A 16,238-nucleotide genomic window follows, 5' to 3' on the forward strand; every position below is an offset into this window, starting at 1 on the left:
CTACGGCGGGCCCAATTCGATGCACCAGGAGCTGTCAACTCGTCGGTCCGTTCTGCTAGCACTTGCATATCGTGTCATATTCGCATAGCTTCGAGCGAACTTCTCGGGGCGAATAAGAGCACAACTTGAGGCGGGCCAAAACATCTTGGCTTGGCTAGCTGCCTTTGAGTTGTCCATCAAGGGGTGGCCCAGATGCGGGGATTTTGTTTTAGTCGATTACAGCTTGCAGGCATCGGTTACAGAATCGTCCTCGACGGGGATCGACATCGACTGGAGTACGTCAGCAGTTGCAGACATATTCTCTGGAGACTGGTCAGCTCCGCCAGAACGATGCTGGCCCCCATATGGCAACATGTGCATTCGTCTGTACGGATACCTGCGTTTAAGTAAATGTTCACGGTGTTGTACAGGATGGGGCTGATAGGCGTAAGTTGAGGCCACTCATCATGCGTGCTTTTCGTAGAGATGCTTGACTGCCGCTCCTTTAGTCAGCAAGCATTGGCTGGTGGCACTGACCAATAGCTGGTCTGCATCGCGACTTATACGCATTCTTGCTCAACCGTTACACATCATGCCATGCGAAGTCAACAGTCGTACAGACTGAATGATGGATTCCCTCCTGGTATGCTTGGCGCAAGAAAGGGAGCAACATGCTACAGGCAGACCATCAACCACCAGCCGGTCGTTGCCTCGACAGCTGATACTGAAGTCTTCAGTGTGTTTTTCATCTGTTCGGGCCGAGACCACAGTGGACAATACCCAAATGCCAAATGGAGTAATTGCCTACCTGACCCCGGGCCGCCTGTCTGCTCTAACCTCCGAGACTCTGTTTGCGGCTGATATACTTGAATTCCAACGTTCAAAGGTCGACGACGTGCCTTTTCATATTATCCAGCGCCATTGTCTCAGCCTCCCCTATTCCGCGAAGACACATAGCTGGCGTTTGGAGCTTTGAGTCTGATCTGGTTACTTGTATGATACTGGAAAACGCGTCAGGAAGAGATATGACTCTGCTTGTAATTGTATGGAAGCGATTTCGTCAGTGGCAGTCCAAAGAATCGGGTCTTTCTTGTGGGCAGGCACATGATTGCTCCCGTTGGCTCCCCTTCTAACTGTGCTACTTCACTCGTGAAGTTGAGGAATGTGAACCATATGGATCTTTCATCCCCCGTCCCTTGTTAGGCCGCGAGCTTCATTTCCCACATTCCAGACTGACGAACAGGTGTTTAACATTCATCAGACTTTTCAACCGATGGCCATCGCCATGCTTACAGGACCTGCAGTATCTTATATACGGAAACCTTCCCGGCCATTTAGACACCCTGACCGCTGATTAGTGCCCGATCTTTCCACAACCCTCGTTTCGTCACTCGTTCAATATCAAGCTAGTCGGTGCTTTTATTGCCCTTGTCCATTCTTTCACTCGCCAAGTTTTTGCACTTTGCAGGGGTAAATCTTGGGCATCTCACAATCACTATCACAATGGTTTGCCTCAAGCAAGTCGCGGCCCTGGCCGCCGCATCTTACGTAGCAGGGGCCTACGCCAGCGCCATCCCCGACCTCGTCGGCGGCGACGGGTCCCCTCAGCCCTCGATCCCCGCCCTTCGTGAGCGAAGCAACGGCATCAGCAAGCGACAGACGGCCGGCGGCTTCATCAACACGGCCGCCAACCCCATCACCAGCGACTGCGGCGTGGCGGCGGAATTCAGCCTGAACACGCTCGGCCAGCTCGTCGTCGGGGATTCAGTCATATCCGTGAACCCGGGGACGCCCTTCATCCCCCTCCGGCCCATCAGCCCGCCAGGAAGCATCACCGTCACCTTTGCTCTCCGCAACGGCGCGCTGACCTGGTCAAACCCGGCTTTCTTTGGCGGCCAGGCTGGGTTCTGCCAGGACGCGGCGGGCCAGGTATATGCTACCTTTGCTGACCCGACCGTGTCGTACCCAGCGAACTGCGCTCCCGTTCAACTCGGTCCCGTTGTTGGTATGTTTCCACCTTTCTACTTATTTTTTGTCTTGTTGGATGGAAGCTGTAAGACGCATGTTCACTAACACCAAGAAAAGCATCCACTTGTGGAAACAACGGCGGCACCACCACGGCGTCCGGCAGCGTTACCACTGTCGGCAGCACCATCGTCAGCACCGGCCCGGGCGGCAGCCTCACCACCACCGTCAGCAGCTTCACCACGACCGTCGCCCCGCCGTTTACCGTGCCGACGACGTCGGCCGTGGCCAACGGCACCCTCACCCTCCCGCCCGGCTTGTACACTGTAGCCGGCTTCGCCAACCCGGCAGGCGCCGTCTGCTCCATCGTCTCCGAGTCGTGGATCATTGGGCAGACGACATTGCTTTCTCCGCTTGCTACCGGCTCAGTATAGTATGGGTTCCTTGTCTAGGGCAGTTGTCGATAAGCCGTGCATTTGGGGAATTTCAGAAGGCCGAGGTACCTCGAGGGATACAATCTTTGGGGTACGGAGTACGGATACTTGGATGCGTGGTATTTGAGCAGGGGAAATTTTAAGGTCACATTTAGACACATTAATAGGAAGGTTAACCAAAAAGCCAACATCAGTATTACTTGGCTAGCCATTTTGAGAATGATGCGGCAACACGGCCTTGGATTGATTGTCCCCCGGAGAATTCAACCTTATCACCTCGAATCTTTGTCTAATTGGCCTCGCGAAGATGATGCGGCACGTCATTATGCAAGGCGCGGCGCTGCTCTTCTTATCTTGCCTCGTTTGATGCCGCGCTGTCACGGGCTTGTTCGCGTCTTTTCTTACTCTGCAGCGTTGCATTTTCTCACGAGATAAGGCAATAGTTTGATCAGCCGTGAACGGCCAGTCAATTCCCTCTTCGGCGGCGGACGGACTTTAGATATTGAATGTTGGCGGGCGATCTTGGCGAACAGACAGCAAATACGGATAACCAGGTAAGGATAGAGGGAGTAAAAGCAAGAAAAGGGCAGCAAACTGGTGGTGCGGATTAGCCGTGATTCGCGCCCGGCAAGGATGTTGCTGCTGGTGGATGCTTGTGAAGCTCAATCTGGGGGAGAAGAGGGGGGGAGGTCAATTTGGAGGGGTGAGACTTTCTTGGGTGAACGTCACCTACTCCGTAAACTACATTGTAGGGCAGATGCTCATAGTAGTACTTTACATCCTAGATGGGCCGGTGTCGATGTTGGTTGTTGGTTGAAACTGAGTTCTCTTCTTGATATTGCTCTAGAGAACTGGAGTCATCGTGTTAATCAAAAGCAGAAACTCTCACCCCGCTGTGATCCCCGTGGCACACGTCATTTGGTTTATTGACGGCAAGGACAATCCGAGGGGGTACTTTGTAAGCTGATACTGAATCAGCAACGTGCGTGAATCCCGAGGAAGTTGCAGACCACGAGAACTTGCCATTGCAAGAGAGATACATAGTACATCCGTACGTGCCACGGCATCGGGAAAGAGCGAGCAACTACCTAGGTACTTTAGTGTAATGGAACTGAGCTGATTGATCTGCCCGCAATCAAACCTTTTTTTTCCGCGTGCTGCAACTTGAGCTGCAACTTGCCTCACTCGCATCATTGCCCATGTCGAGCTTGAGTCGACAGATTTGCTTCTTCTTCGGCCGGACCAGCCGCTCGCTGGCTCTCTGGCTCTCTCTGCTGCCAGCCTACCGGGCGAATTCGCTATCAGTTCCAAGACATCCAATCCAATCCAATGAGTCCAATCCCATCCCACTCATCCCACCACCACCCTCAAAATGGCGTTGGTCCATGCCATCCACACCCAAGAAAGAGGCCCCAACACCCAACCACCACCACGAACCCAGTCAGTCAGTGGTGCCAGTTCCAACACCACCAAGTTGGGTTACCAGCACACCTTCAGCTTTTTTTCGGGGGCTTCACAGAGTGACGCCAGAGACACAGCATCTTGCAGAATCGACAATCAGCAACCTTGCGGTCTGAAGCAATGTCACCCACCCGTTTGCCAAGTCCGCCGCGCCTAACCCCAAGAAACTCTGATATCGAAAAAATGTCGGAAGGGCAAATGTGAAAGAGTGCGAGGTGAGAGTATGCGAGAGATACCTATGCGACCTCACCTAACCTACCTCCTCTTACTTCTCATCTCTCTATTCGTAGAACTAGGACGCGAAAGATATGTACGCAATCCATGGCCTGTGCATCGCCAATAGCTCCCCTCTGATTGCTTGCCAGCAAAGAGCTGCGACGAATGACGACTCTTCGAAACCGATGGCATCAAAGACCATCACATCTAGACAGACGCCAAAAAAACAATAGACGATGGTTCGGAGAAAGAATCTGGGCCCAGGCCGTCGATTGGAGACCGGGGGGGCTAGGGGGCGGCTGCTCTGGGCTACGCTACCACTACCAGGGGGGGATGGGAGGAGCCTGAGAGGAGGATAGGGAGCAAGTCACATCCATGATGCATTGGGTCACGTCGCGTTGGATCGGATCCTGACACTCGACTCACTGACAAGGACCCCTCCACCAGGCTGGGCACCCCACCACCCCCTTTGGTCTGGGCAAGGTCACAGTCTGTCAGTCTCTCACTCTGTTCAGTCTTTGCTCCCCCCACCACCCACTCGCCGGCCGAGCCAAGAACCCCGTCCGTTGGTCCCAGACGCTGGCAGCACGCTCGCCGCCTTGTTTGGGCTTGACAAGCCATGGCGGCGGCCCCGCCAGTCATGATTGGCGTTCCCATGGTTCCGCCTTATCGAGCCTGTGAGAAGCTCCGGAGACACGGTGACACGGGTGACACGCGCACTCGGCGAGGGGGGACCCTTATCAGAAATCTGCAAGACGGCGGGTGCGGATTTGCGGCTTGCCCTGCTTCTTGCAGTAGCTGTTACTGCTTGCTGCAATCCTTCCCACCGCCCAGCCCTTGCCATCACCATCCTAGGTTCTGCTGGTCCCAGCAGCACGCCGCACGCGCGACACTGGCGCTGGCGCGAGAAGCACGTTGACCGGGGGGTTGTCTGTCAGTATGTGTCTGAGAAAGAGAGATACAGCGGGAGAGAGGGTGAGGAAGAAGAGACGGAGAGACATGGAGGAAGAGAGAGAGAGAGAGAGAGTGTGTGTGTGTGAGTGCGTCTCCATGTATCTCTTGCAAATGCATCCAACCACTGGCGTCACCGCGGAAAGAGATAGACAGGAGAGAGGAGCCAAGAGAGCGCAGAAACAACCAACCAGTGGTGCCATCCGACCCGATGATACGGATATTAGGGTTGATATGGCGGTAACATGCGGTATACCTCACCTCTAGCTCACCCACATGCATCAAGCCACCAACAAAAAAACCGGCGCAGCGAGAAAAGAGATACATGACACTTCCAGGTTGGGTTGGGGGGTGAGGTTTCCAGAGTGACGGTCATGGTCTCCTGGTTAAGAATCATAAGAGGCAGAGGGAAAAAAGAGTAGCAATACGTATTACCAGCAAGCAGCCCCGGTTCGAGCTGAAGGAAAAGAGACCCAAAGTAGCTTGGCTGTGCCGTACGTCTAACGTCTAGCGGCGGAGGTACTTCGTTTCGAAGCTTGGTTTGAAGGAGGTTCCCATTCGCACGCGCACACGACGACAATCTTTCTCTTCTTTTTCTTGCCCTTCTCCCATGCCCATCCCGATTCCCCATCCATCCCATCCCATGCTCCATGCTCGTTGCTCATTGATCAGTGCTCGCAGCTCTCTCTCATCCATCCCCGGGCCTGTCCAGTCCAGTCCTGTCCAGCCCACGCCTACCGATCCTACTTAACCAAAGTCCACCCACTCTTCAAAATTTTCCTTTTCCTGCAGATTTTTAAGGTCCCAAGCCTTTTTCTTCTTCATTTCCCACTTATTAGTCTTCCCATTTTGCTGGACGAAGGAACGGGGGTCAAGTAACAAAGTAACAAATACCACAAGACCCTTCTTACTCTCTATTTAATCCTTTTTTCCGAGCTTTGTTTCTTTCCCTCTTCCCCTGGCTTCTTTCTTCATCAAGCCCCCTTCACCAGCCACTTTTGGGACGGGATCCCCGACGACGGGTGCGCGGGCGATTCATCTTACAGATACCTGTCTGTGTGCAAGTCCAACGGCCGACTCAAAACCAACAGACACAGTCCAAGACCCAGGCACCACAGACCTTGACCAGACCAACCTTACCGGCGATAAACCACCATACTACTAATACCCAAGGGCATAACGCAACGGCCACCAACAACTCTGTTCCCTGGACATTCCAGCCACCCCCAACGCCGACGCCAAAGACACGAACGAACGACGTATTTGGGGCCTTCTTTGGACGACCTGACCTGGCCAACCCTGGAGGATATATAGACGATAGACGGAACCCATCGATCCATGTTGCAGCCCCCCTTCCCGTGACAGGGTCCTCTCTCTTCTTTCCACTTTACAACCTCACGAGACCACCATCCATCTTGAGCTTCGCGGCGGCGCTTACCATCGTCTGTCGCCAGCTGCCGCCACTAAGAATTCAACCAGCCCCAACTCTCCAATTTCCAACCACCCCAGAGCCGGCGTCTTTTATTTCCTGTTACCGGCGGTTCTCCCTAGTCTTGACGGCAAACCCGCCCCCAACAAGACGAGACGTATCCGTACAATTGCCCGCCTAATAAGCGACCGATTTCTCCTTCCAGGACCGGACAGCCAGCAACGAAACTGGGTCGTCAAGTCGACTAGACCAACGGGCCAATAAGATGGATTCACCACACCACATGGGCATTCGCGAGCTCAATGTGAGCAACTGGCACTCTCACAATGCCCTTACCGATACCTTCAATCATGCGGTCCCCGCAATCAAGACAAGCGCAGGTAAGAGTTAACACGAATTTTTTTTCTCTTCCCTCATTTGGTTTCTCGTTGCGTCTTCCCTGCGCTTCTGCCCTGCGGCTCTTTAAATCAATTCTTCTTGGCCACATATTCTTCAACGCTACCTCTCCTCTCACCTTGGCATTTCCATTCAACCTCACTTCGTGTTGTGTGTCTCTTTCACAACTCAATCATACCGCCTACACCAAAACCCGAACATCGTCATCAAGTTCATCCAATCTCATTTTCCAACGCTCCGGCAGGATCGTTTGGGGATCTGGCTTTTTTTCAGAACGTGCAGCAAAAGCGCCGAAAGTTTCGGTCACGTTCACGGTTATCGGCCTCTCGGTGCTCTAGAACCAATCCAGAAGAGGACGTGGAACACAAAAATCTCATCTCAACTATTGACAAGCTTTTCATCCTGTCTGTCACAACCTCGCAAGTCACTTCACTACATGACCACATTTCCTTTTTTTTTTCTTCCTCTTTCCACTTGGCTTTCATTAATGCTCTCAACTTGGACCCGGCATCACGACGAAAGCAAACTGACCAGTCTATCCAGCCTTCTTCACATTTCTCCGCGCCAACTTGGTCCTGAACCCATCCGCCATGTCATCCAACACCAACACACCCGTCCTCCAGCCTACGGTGGCTTCCAATACCCACCGCCCGGCAGCCCCGTCTCCGCTGGCAACATCTCAGACTCTCGACCCCTTTGACGACATCCCTCCTTTGTCGCTCGAGGTCCTCTCCACCCGCGAGGATAAGGCCGAAGCCCTCCACCTCGTAGCAGACTCCATCGCCCAGCAGCGCCAACAGGCCGCCTACTCACTCGTCTTCCACCCCGTCCCGCTCGCAGGCCTCACAGCCACCCTCGGCGTCGCCTACCAGTACTCCTACGCACGCCAAGGCGACATCGGCCTAGCCTTCACCCTCTTCAGCGGCGTTATCATGACCTACCTCCTCGCTATCCGCTGGGCGACGAGCGGCTACCTGCCCCTCGCAGAGCAAATGTCCTGGTCCTTCATCCGGCCCCACCCGGACGCCTCCGCCGACGAAGAGGACCTCGTCCTCGGCACCCGCTTCGGGAACGAGCTCGTCGGCGCCTTAGTGCTCCACCTGGAGCCCGCGAGCCCGGCCGTCGCCTCCACCTTCAGCAGCCGGCGCCGCAACAAGGCCTGGAGCTTCCGCGGCGGAAAGGGCATCATCCGCGCCTGGACGACGAAGCTCCGGTACCGCGGTAAAGGCGTCGGCACCGACATGCTCGACGAGGCGGTCCGCATCACGCGCGAGCGGTGCGGAAAGGACGCAGAGGTCGGCTTCGCGCTCGAGCACGCCAACAGCCGCATGGTCATGCCCGAGTTCTTCAACGGCGTGTTTAGGAAGCGCGAGCGCTGGGCCGCCAAGACACTCGATGGCGTGTTGGCTGAGCGGGAGCTCACCAAGAAGAAGAGGTGAAGATCGTCGTCGTCGTCGTCGTCGTCTCACTTCTCCATCATCTAAAGAACACAACAGACATTTGTTCTATCTCGTATTGCTACTACCCACTTATTCGCAACCTTTGGTGTGTTCGCGCGCGTGCGTGTGTTTCTTCTGTTGTTCCCTCTTTTCGGACAACTAGGCGGGGACGGTCGATGGAAATTGGTTACAAATATACCCTAGAGCTGTGGGAAACGACGGACCAGGTGTCATTGACACGTTGCTGGTGTAGGATCCCGCGGGCATCTCTCTTATCTTTTGGTTGTCTTATCTTTTTCAAACGATACCCCTCGTTATATCAAACGGCTTTTCATCTTTATACTGGGCGCCTCGGGTGGCGATTATACAATTTGTATAGAGCGGAAAGATTTGGGGAGGGAGTCAAGAGTTCTTCGTGGTACACCCTTCCCGTTAAAGAGCGTGGAGACGTGGACGTGGCAAGAAGATATCACTAGACGTGCAGCTTGGGGAAAGGGAAGAGTGGGAGAGAGGTCCTCGCAGATCATCCGTCCCCTTCCCTCCTGCTGCCTAATATAAACCCTTCGTTTGGCAACGTATCTATCTGTTCACACTTTCTTGGACTGCGGCGAACAACGTATGGTTGAAAACTTGCAGCCGTTCTGTGATCAGCTACAAATAACACTTCCCAGCGGGATGCAATAAGGACAGTTGGCTACTCAGACAGGGCAGCTGAAGCACGAATCCTGATGGTTTCCCAAGTCATGACGCTCAATCTCGCCCATTTACCCAGAAACTAGTCTCAATCACGATCCGATGTCAATATACGACTCAAACATCCCAAAATAGAAAAGACCTAGATTGCCTCGACATGGCTTACATCATTCACGACTGATCGTCTCGTTGCGCTCATCCCGCGCTCCGCCGAGAGCTGGCTTACGATAAAATCTCACTTCATTTTCGCTGACGCCGTATACTACTGACTTTGTCTGCTCATGTGCCCAGGATCGAGAACTGACAACGGACGGGATGTCCATTCCTTCCTCCCTCCTGAGGATCGGATGTCCGGAGAGGAGTCTCCAAAACCCTTTTCTTTCAGTCTTTTCTTCGCGATGACATGATATCTCTCTCCTCCGTCGCTTCGGGCGGTCGATAAGTTTCGCGCATCCCCACGCGAGATTCTCCTGACCATCGAGGACCCTCTTTTGCAAGGCCTCATAACCCCAACGTCGGGATCCAGAAAGAAAGTGAGACACACACATATCCCTATTCCGTAGTCCTTTATCGTCCATACTCACTTCAACCGTAAACGCCAGAGGTGCCTATACCTCACAAGACAAGTAAAGAAGGACCCAGAAAGGGTGATAAGGTCTAATCAATAGCTGTGGTGATGGCACGCTTTTCTGACTGATGGTGGAAATCCTTTTTGGCGTTTTTGACTCACAGCTTACCTCTCTAAAGCTTGAAGAGACACAAGAGGAGGTAAACCGGCCAACCCTCTCAGCCCTGGATACCTGCTGCCTTTGCCTTGCGCGACTTCGGGTCGACAAAGGTATCGGGGTCGAAGCCGTAGATAGGCTTGCCTTTGCGGGCCAGAGAATGCAAGACCTAAGGGGAGGGAAACTTCAGATACCAATCATCACAGAACAACACCGGCCCTGCCACTAGAATCTGACGGAGGCAGGTCATGAGACTTACATCGTGAATAGTGATAGTCTTCGCCTTCCGATGCTCCGCATATGTCACGCAGTCTCTTAGGACCTATTTGTAACTCGTTGGCCTTTCATGAAGCCAAAAACAAACAAACAGAATTCGATTTATGTGAGAGTGTGTACTTACAGACTCGAGCCAGGTCTTCAGGGCCTCACGAGCGTCGTCGTAGATCATGGCGGAAATCCGCTTGACGCCGCCACGACGAGCCAGACGACTAGAGTGAGAGAAAGCAGTTAGCTTAAAAATCATTTCTCAAAGGGAAGGGGGAAGGAGGTAGATGTAGGTAGTCGCCATGGTAGAGAGACGCAGGTGAAGTGGGATAGGATGATGATGTGCGTGATGAGACTGAAATGAGATTCGATCGAGGAAGAGCTCAACTCAAGTCCCCTTCATCACCGTCATCTCAGGGAAACCCCGAGACCATCCGCCTCACCCGGGAGCCTCAAGAATTCTCAATCAAGGAGAAAACCTCCTGCAATCAAGGAAGAAAAACATACCGAATAGCAGGCTTAGCTAAACGAGTAATCCGGGTCAGCTCCTCAAATCCAAGTGTGTATAAGCCGTCAACTGAGTCAAGTGCAACATACTAATACCCCGGATACAATCCTTCATAATTTTTCTAATTCTCCTAGTCAGTAGCCGAATCTCACCTGCCGTAAGTGAAGATCGATAAAAGGAGACCACTGACCGGTGTCTCTTTGCACCGGTCCCCGCGTTCTGCAACACAGTCTTGCCCTTGCCGCCTTGATGCACCTTTGAAGCGGTGCCGCGCTTGCCGCCGGAGCTCGAGGCCCACGGGCCGCCGCGAAATGCGGGCGCGGGCGGCATGGTGAAATAGTGATGAAGTCAGTGTAGACTGTGGAATGAGGAAAATTGCTGGTGTTTTCTTTTAGATCGTGAATCGCCGAACTGGCAGGTGAAGGTGAGGATCCGTGGGTGGGTGGGTGGACGCGCCGCTTGGGGACTGTTGTTGGGGACTTGGGACGGGGGAGTTGGCAGCGATTATGTGGGGGAATAACCGTAAGCTAAGGAGGTCTTGAGGTACCCAGAGACAATAGAAGCACTGGATGCAGGGCAGTGGACTTACTGCGCAGTAGGTAGGTACCTGCCATCGATCCAATGGAGACAGGTGCGGCAGGGACGTTTCTGCCTTGCCTTATCGGTCACGTCTCGAGTCTTATCGGTTCAACATGGCCCGTGCTGGAATGCCCCGTGCAAAAACACCGTAGAATCACACACCACACACTGTCAAAACTCATCGCTCGCAATGCAGGTGCAGGGAACTTGCCGGCGAATGTTTGTCATATGTCTTGTTTCAAGATAGAAACTCTGAAGTCGGGGTCGGGGTCTATGTGATGCCCCAGCTTTAAGATAGCTGAGAGCTGAAGCACTTTGGCACGAGGAGCTATGCTGACTGCGGGAGCACAGGATTTTCAGTGATCAGAAACTTGCACGACATATTCAGAATGTTGAAAGTGTGTATTTGTATTAGAACAACTTTATAGAACAAGTATGCGTACCCAATTCAACGAGTGACCATAGCCCCCATCTGAACGCCTAACCAGACCGGCAACAACTACCCAAGAATTTCATCGCCGTCGTTTCATTGTCCATACGTCTATTCGGAGATGAAGGTGGCCTCGCTGAAGCAGAGACCCTCTTCGGAGATTTCTTGGTCTCCAATCTTGAGCTTCAAAGTGAGCTTCTTCTCTGTCGGGCAGTACTGTAATCGTTGTCAGCTTAGTTCCTTGAGCCACTAGGGGCTCGACCCGGGGACTTACCTGGTAAATGTACGGCTTGGTGCCGGCCGTGCCAGCTACTATCTTCTTGACGAAGCCGGGGACCTCAGCCAGTACGTCCACTCTGTCCAGCCTCTCGCCCAGAGGGCCCTCAATGACACCCTCCACGGCCTTGCCATCCTTGTCCGTGCCGGACCAAGTGAACTTGATCTCCTCGGGCTCGGGCCACTCGTTGACGGAATCGTTCTTCGCCTTGGTGTGCTTGGCCGTCTGCGTGACGCCACCGTAAATCATCTCGCCGTCCTTGGCGATACCGCCAACGCTGACCGTGGTCGAACCATACGAGGGAGGGGTGGTGTACTCCATCATGACGGCCGAGTAGTTGGGGCCCTGGAAGTCGACAAAGTTCCACTTGGCCGCCGCGTGGTGAGGCTTCATGCCCTGCAGCGCGTACACGTAAAAGGCCCGACCCTTGAAGTCGACGGCGCCGTCCTTGGTGGTGATGGTGCCCTCGGTGATGCAGCGCGGCCAGAAGGCGTGGCGCATGGTGCCCCAGGGCTTCGACATGTCGGTGCCGAACAGCGTCTTGCCCGTCTTGCCAGCGTGGAAGCCGGGCGACATGCGGGTGACCTTGAGGTTGACAATGGCGTTCTCCGAGTTCATGCTCTTGATCGTGTAGTAGGTGCCGTCCTCGGACAGCTCGACGGCGCAGTCATCGGCGTAAAAGGACATCCGGTCTTCGCTCACCTCGTAGTGGCTGAGCTGTGTGGTCTCCCAGAGCGTCGGCTTCGACTTGTTGGGGTAGAAGATCTTGGCGTTGAACTGGCATGTTGTGCGGATGCCACTGTTTGAACATAGGGTCAGCATAAAGAGACAGGTGTGAAAGACAAGGAAGCTATCCCATACCCAACGTTGCTGTAGATGATTTGGGCCAGCCCAAGGTGTCCGTTGTCGCCCATGAGGTAGAAGCTCTGCGTCTCAACAGAGGTCGAGTCGGCCGCAATCCATTTCAAGTCATCCTTGGTGGTCTCCGTGTGGGTAGTCGTCTTGGCCTCTTCGGCGACGGATCTGATAGCTGTTGGGCCGTAGATGGGCTCTTGGGTACCTGCCACATCGGCGAGCCTGGCAGAATCAAAAGGTTAGCCTTGGCTGACGCAACATTGAGGGACGGCAAACACTAATTACTTTTGTTGCGCCCACTTGAACATGTTGACGGCAGGACGCGTGAACGGGTGACGACGGATGGAAACGGGAGGGGTATAAAAGGTGGTCGTCGATGGCGGTAAAATGCAGCAGGTCTATACACGGGTAACAAGAGAAACAAGCTTCTTGGTGGTGTTCTTAAGAGGAAAACCGAGTTGAGAAGAAGTTGAGTTGACCGCCCCAAACAAGAGCCAGCGGAGGGGCCGAGGGGTCATCCCACGACCCAATGACGGTGAAACTGTGGCTAATGCGACCAGGGTGGATCCTGCGCTCCCCCGAGCATCCCGGTCGCTTGGACCTTTGGCGCGTGGCTGGTGCTTCAAGGCTCCTAAATTTTCCACCTCCGAAAAGGTGCAGCATCAGGTCTGATTGATTGAAGCTTAGTTGTCTGTCGCGCGGTGCAATATACCTGCCCATCACCACCCACCCATCACCCCCCTTTTCCCCAACGAGCAGACTCGTCTGTATATCCGTCACCATGTCCAAGAGAGGAGCGACAGTTGCCGACCAGGTCGTGAAGCTCATCGTGGGCGCTGGGCAGGCCAGCCCGAGTCCGCCTGTTGGTCCTGCGCTGGGTAGCAAGGGTGTCAAGTCGATGGATTTTTGCAAGGTGAGACTTGCCCTTGGGACTCTGATGAAGCAACACATGCCACTCTCTGCCCAACATCTGTGCTTTTAAGGGGTTGGTTATGCCATGGTTGAGATCAATGCTAACGTGTCTTTGCTCAATCGATAGGAGTTCAATGCAAGGACAGCACACATCATCACCGGCACGCCGATGCCTTGTCGAGTCACTGTCCGAGGCGACCGATCATTCCACTTTGACATCCGCACACCTCACACATCTTGGCTTCTTCTCAACGCCGCCGAGGTGCCGGTCGGCAAGAAGGGCAAGCGGAAGGGCGCGACCAACCCCGGAAAGGAGACGGTCGGCACCGTCAGCTTGAAGCACGTATACGAGATCGCCAAGATCAAGCAGACGGAAATGCGTCTATCGGGTCTCAGCCTCGAGGCCATCTGCCGCTCCGTCATCTACCAGTGCAAGTCCATTGGTATCAACGTCGTGCCATAGAGCACGTGTCCTACAACAGTCTATTTTCAACCACGTATAAAAACGGAGTCAGGCGCGGAAAGAAAGCATCCACTTGTATACCATCTCAAACGAAGAAGAGCGTGCCCATGTACAATTATTAGAGGATCGAGACGAGGCGACGTTATCATAGCAGACAGGAGGCACTGTACGATGAGAATCTCAACCGCCAAGCAAAGGCAGAGCACGGTGACAAAAAAAACATTCATACACTAGCGCCGCGTGGTCGGAACATGGCACGCCTGAAGGGATGCTTCATGCGCCCCAGAAGTCCCAACTAAGCAGTGACGTTGAATATATGTCTCGTTTTGAGGCGAAGTCCGTTCTCACGCTTCTACTTGCGCACGATAGTGCGAGTACGCCAACCGTCCGTGGGAGACCGAAACGACTAGCTGTCTGGCCGTTGTCTAAGGATTCGGAAGGGAAAAATCGATGTAGAACCAAGAGATTATGACAAAATGCCAATTGTTACACGCCTGCTTGAGTAAGTCGCCGGGCGGATTGGATCATGGCCCGCCAGAACTTTGTATGTCGAATTGAGATGGTGTGAGGGGAAAGTCTCATTGTGTCGTGCTGAACCACAGGATTGGGGGATAGTTGACAAGGTCGTTCCAAAGTCAAATGTGCGATCAGCGGTCTAGAACTGATATGCAAGCGGCAAAGCCAGCACATCAGTGGGGAAGAGATGGTTCAAAGTCTCCCGAAGCTTCGCAATCGAGATCGACAAATCTGTCGAGACTGAAAGGCTTACACGTCTTCCTCCTCATTGTCAGTGAAGCGTGTCGTAGGCAGTTCCTTGCCTGTCCTATAATGCGACGGTTCCTCCAAGAAGCTTGCGCAAGAAGGTACTTGCTGTGCAGTATCGGGTAACGGGTCCCAGTGGCAGATGCTTTAGCTCCGTCGGTGGAGGCCAGCTGGTTGCGACGAAATGCAGGCCCAGATCTAGACAATGCCAGGGCCATGCCGATGGAGATTTTCCCACCTGGTGCCCCTGGAAGGCGGTCCTCTTTTGCAGCGTGCCTGGATAAAGGGCTCCATCAGCAGCAGCCTGTCATCTGCAAGAGCGCCTCCAAGCCTCATCAGTGTGGGACCGATTCGAAGCCGGTGATGTGACGGAACAGTGGCCGTTTTCATGCTGCAGGTGCAACACATCAGCAACCACGCCACTGTGCTGGGGCAGCTGGACTCGTCGGTCTGGGACCGGAGATGCGGCGGTGTCCGTAGGGCGGAAGGGCGGGACGAAGGCAGGCCAGTTAAGGTACGTCTCGGCATGTGCTCTGAAAGTGAGTATCGGGCTAGTGGGCAGTTGGGGAAGATGGGGAGCAAAGCTCCGTCTGTTCCTATCCATCACTCCATCGTAACCCCCGTCTTGACTCCTACTTGCCGGAAGCTGACAGAGAGCTAAACCTCGCGGCTCGTAGAAGCCGGTGAGCGACGAGGTTTTCTTTTGGTGGGCGGTCGGACGTGCGTTCAACCTTCACAGAGGTAATAGGTAATCTGTTGTTCATATGTTGAAGCCTGAAAGAGGGCGAAGACGACTTGGGATTGGTGTGCTTTTGTTTCCTATCAGGCTTGACTCGTTCGTCCCGGCCTAGACAAGAGGTGCATTGTCGAATCATCTGGCGCGCATTGGCGTTCGTTGACCTTATGGACGGGTATGCCCTGGTTACCGTCGGCGGAATGAAGAGCCTGAACCGAAAGAAAAGATTTTCAAGAGGCGCGAGGAATTAAAAGAGTCATCGGCCTTGTGGAGATCGGGCCGCGGCCGAAGCAGGCAAAAACCATCAACATCCATGGATGAGTCTTCGTTGGTGTGCTGCGAGGTTCGTAAAAACGGTTAACATGTTACCAGCAGGTACCGCCGAGCCGCCGAATAACAACGCCTCACAGGTGTCGCATGTGTCACGGATGCGAAGCCGAGAAACCGACCCCCGGCGCATATTGGGGGCACTCTGAAGACGGACGGGCGGTCTGAGGTGAAGGCACTCTCGGGAGGGATCTTGGAAAAAGCCGATCACCGAGGGACCATGAAAGAACAAGTCCAGAAAATTAGAACCGGCTGGTCATGAGGTAGAAAAAAAAAATAGAATATTCCGATCACCACAGGGACAGGAGCTGCCATGGGGCCAGGGCAGGCAAGGGCCTTCTCTCCTTGGGCCGGGTTCCTGATGCAGATACGCGCAATGCATCCATGATTTTGGGGGGTATTGCCAAGTATTTCTCCCGTTCCCAAGCCGTAAAAAT

At 53.9% G+C, this 16,238-nt stretch overlaps 5 protein-coding genes across 5 annotated transcripts; 3 read left to right on the forward strand and 2 right to left on the reverse strand.

The window, feature by feature from the left end:
- Positions 1–1,482: 1,482 nt before the first annotated feature.
- On the forward strand, positions 1,483–2,378 carry CTAM01_03005 (uncharacterized protein; the record flags this gene model as incomplete). The annotated part of the gene is made up of 2 exons (XM_060519043.1): positions 1,483–1,984; positions 2,065–2,378. 2 exons carry the CDS (start codon positions 1,483–1,485, stop codon positions 2,376–2,378), a joined length of 816 nt encoding a protein of 271 aa, XP_060386042.1.
- A 4,322-nt stretch (positions 2,379–6,700) lies between these two features.
- On the forward strand, positions 6,701–8,270 carry CTAM01_03006 (acetyltransferase; the record flags this gene model as incomplete). Its single annotated transcript, XM_060519044.1, has 2 exons — positions 6,701–6,815; positions 7,375–8,270. 2 exons carry the CDS (start codon positions 6,701–6,703, stop codon positions 8,268–8,270), a joined length of 1,011 nt encoding a protein of 336 aa, XP_060386043.1.
- A 1,479-nt stretch (positions 8,271–9,749) lies between these two features.
- On the reverse strand, positions 9,750–10,790 carry CTAM01_03007 (histone H4; the record flags this gene model as incomplete). The annotated part of the gene is made up of 5 exons (XM_060519045.1): positions 9,750–9,857; positions 9,948–10,010; positions 10,089–10,176; positions 10,460–10,475; positions 10,613–10,790. The coding sequence occupies 5 exons, from the start codon at positions 10,788–10,790 to the stop codon at positions 9,750–9,752; spliced, it is 453 nt and encodes a 150-aa protein (XP_060386044.1).
- Positions 10,791–11,580: 790 nt separating this feature from the next.
- On the reverse strand, positions 11,581–12,909 carry CTAM01_03008 (uncharacterized protein; the record flags this gene model as incomplete). The annotated part of the gene is made up of 4 exons (XM_060519046.1): positions 11,581–11,685; positions 11,744–12,545; positions 12,608–12,823; positions 12,887–12,909. 4 exons carry the CDS (start codon positions 12,907–12,909, stop codon positions 11,581–11,583), a joined length of 1,146 nt encoding a protein of 381 aa, XP_060386045.1.
- A 473-nt stretch (positions 12,910–13,382) lies between these two features.
- On the forward strand, positions 13,383–13,976 carry CTAM01_03009 (50S ribosomal protein L11; the record flags this gene model as incomplete). Its single annotated transcript, XM_060519047.1, has 2 exons — positions 13,383–13,514; positions 13,641–13,976. 2 exons carry the CDS (start codon positions 13,383–13,385, stop codon positions 13,974–13,976), a joined length of 468 nt encoding a protein of 155 aa, XP_060386046.1.
- Between the last annotated feature and the right edge of the window lie 2,262 nt (positions 13,977–16,238).

This window comes from Colletotrichum tamarilloi (genome assembly GCF_030869305.1).
Source record: "Colletotrichum tamarilloi strain Tom-12 chromosome Unknown Scaffold_7.1, whole genome shotgun sequence".
NCBI classification, from domain to species: domain Eukaryota; kingdom Fungi; phylum Ascomycota; class Sordariomycetes; order Glomerellales; family Glomerellaceae; genus Colletotrichum; species Colletotrichum tamarilloi.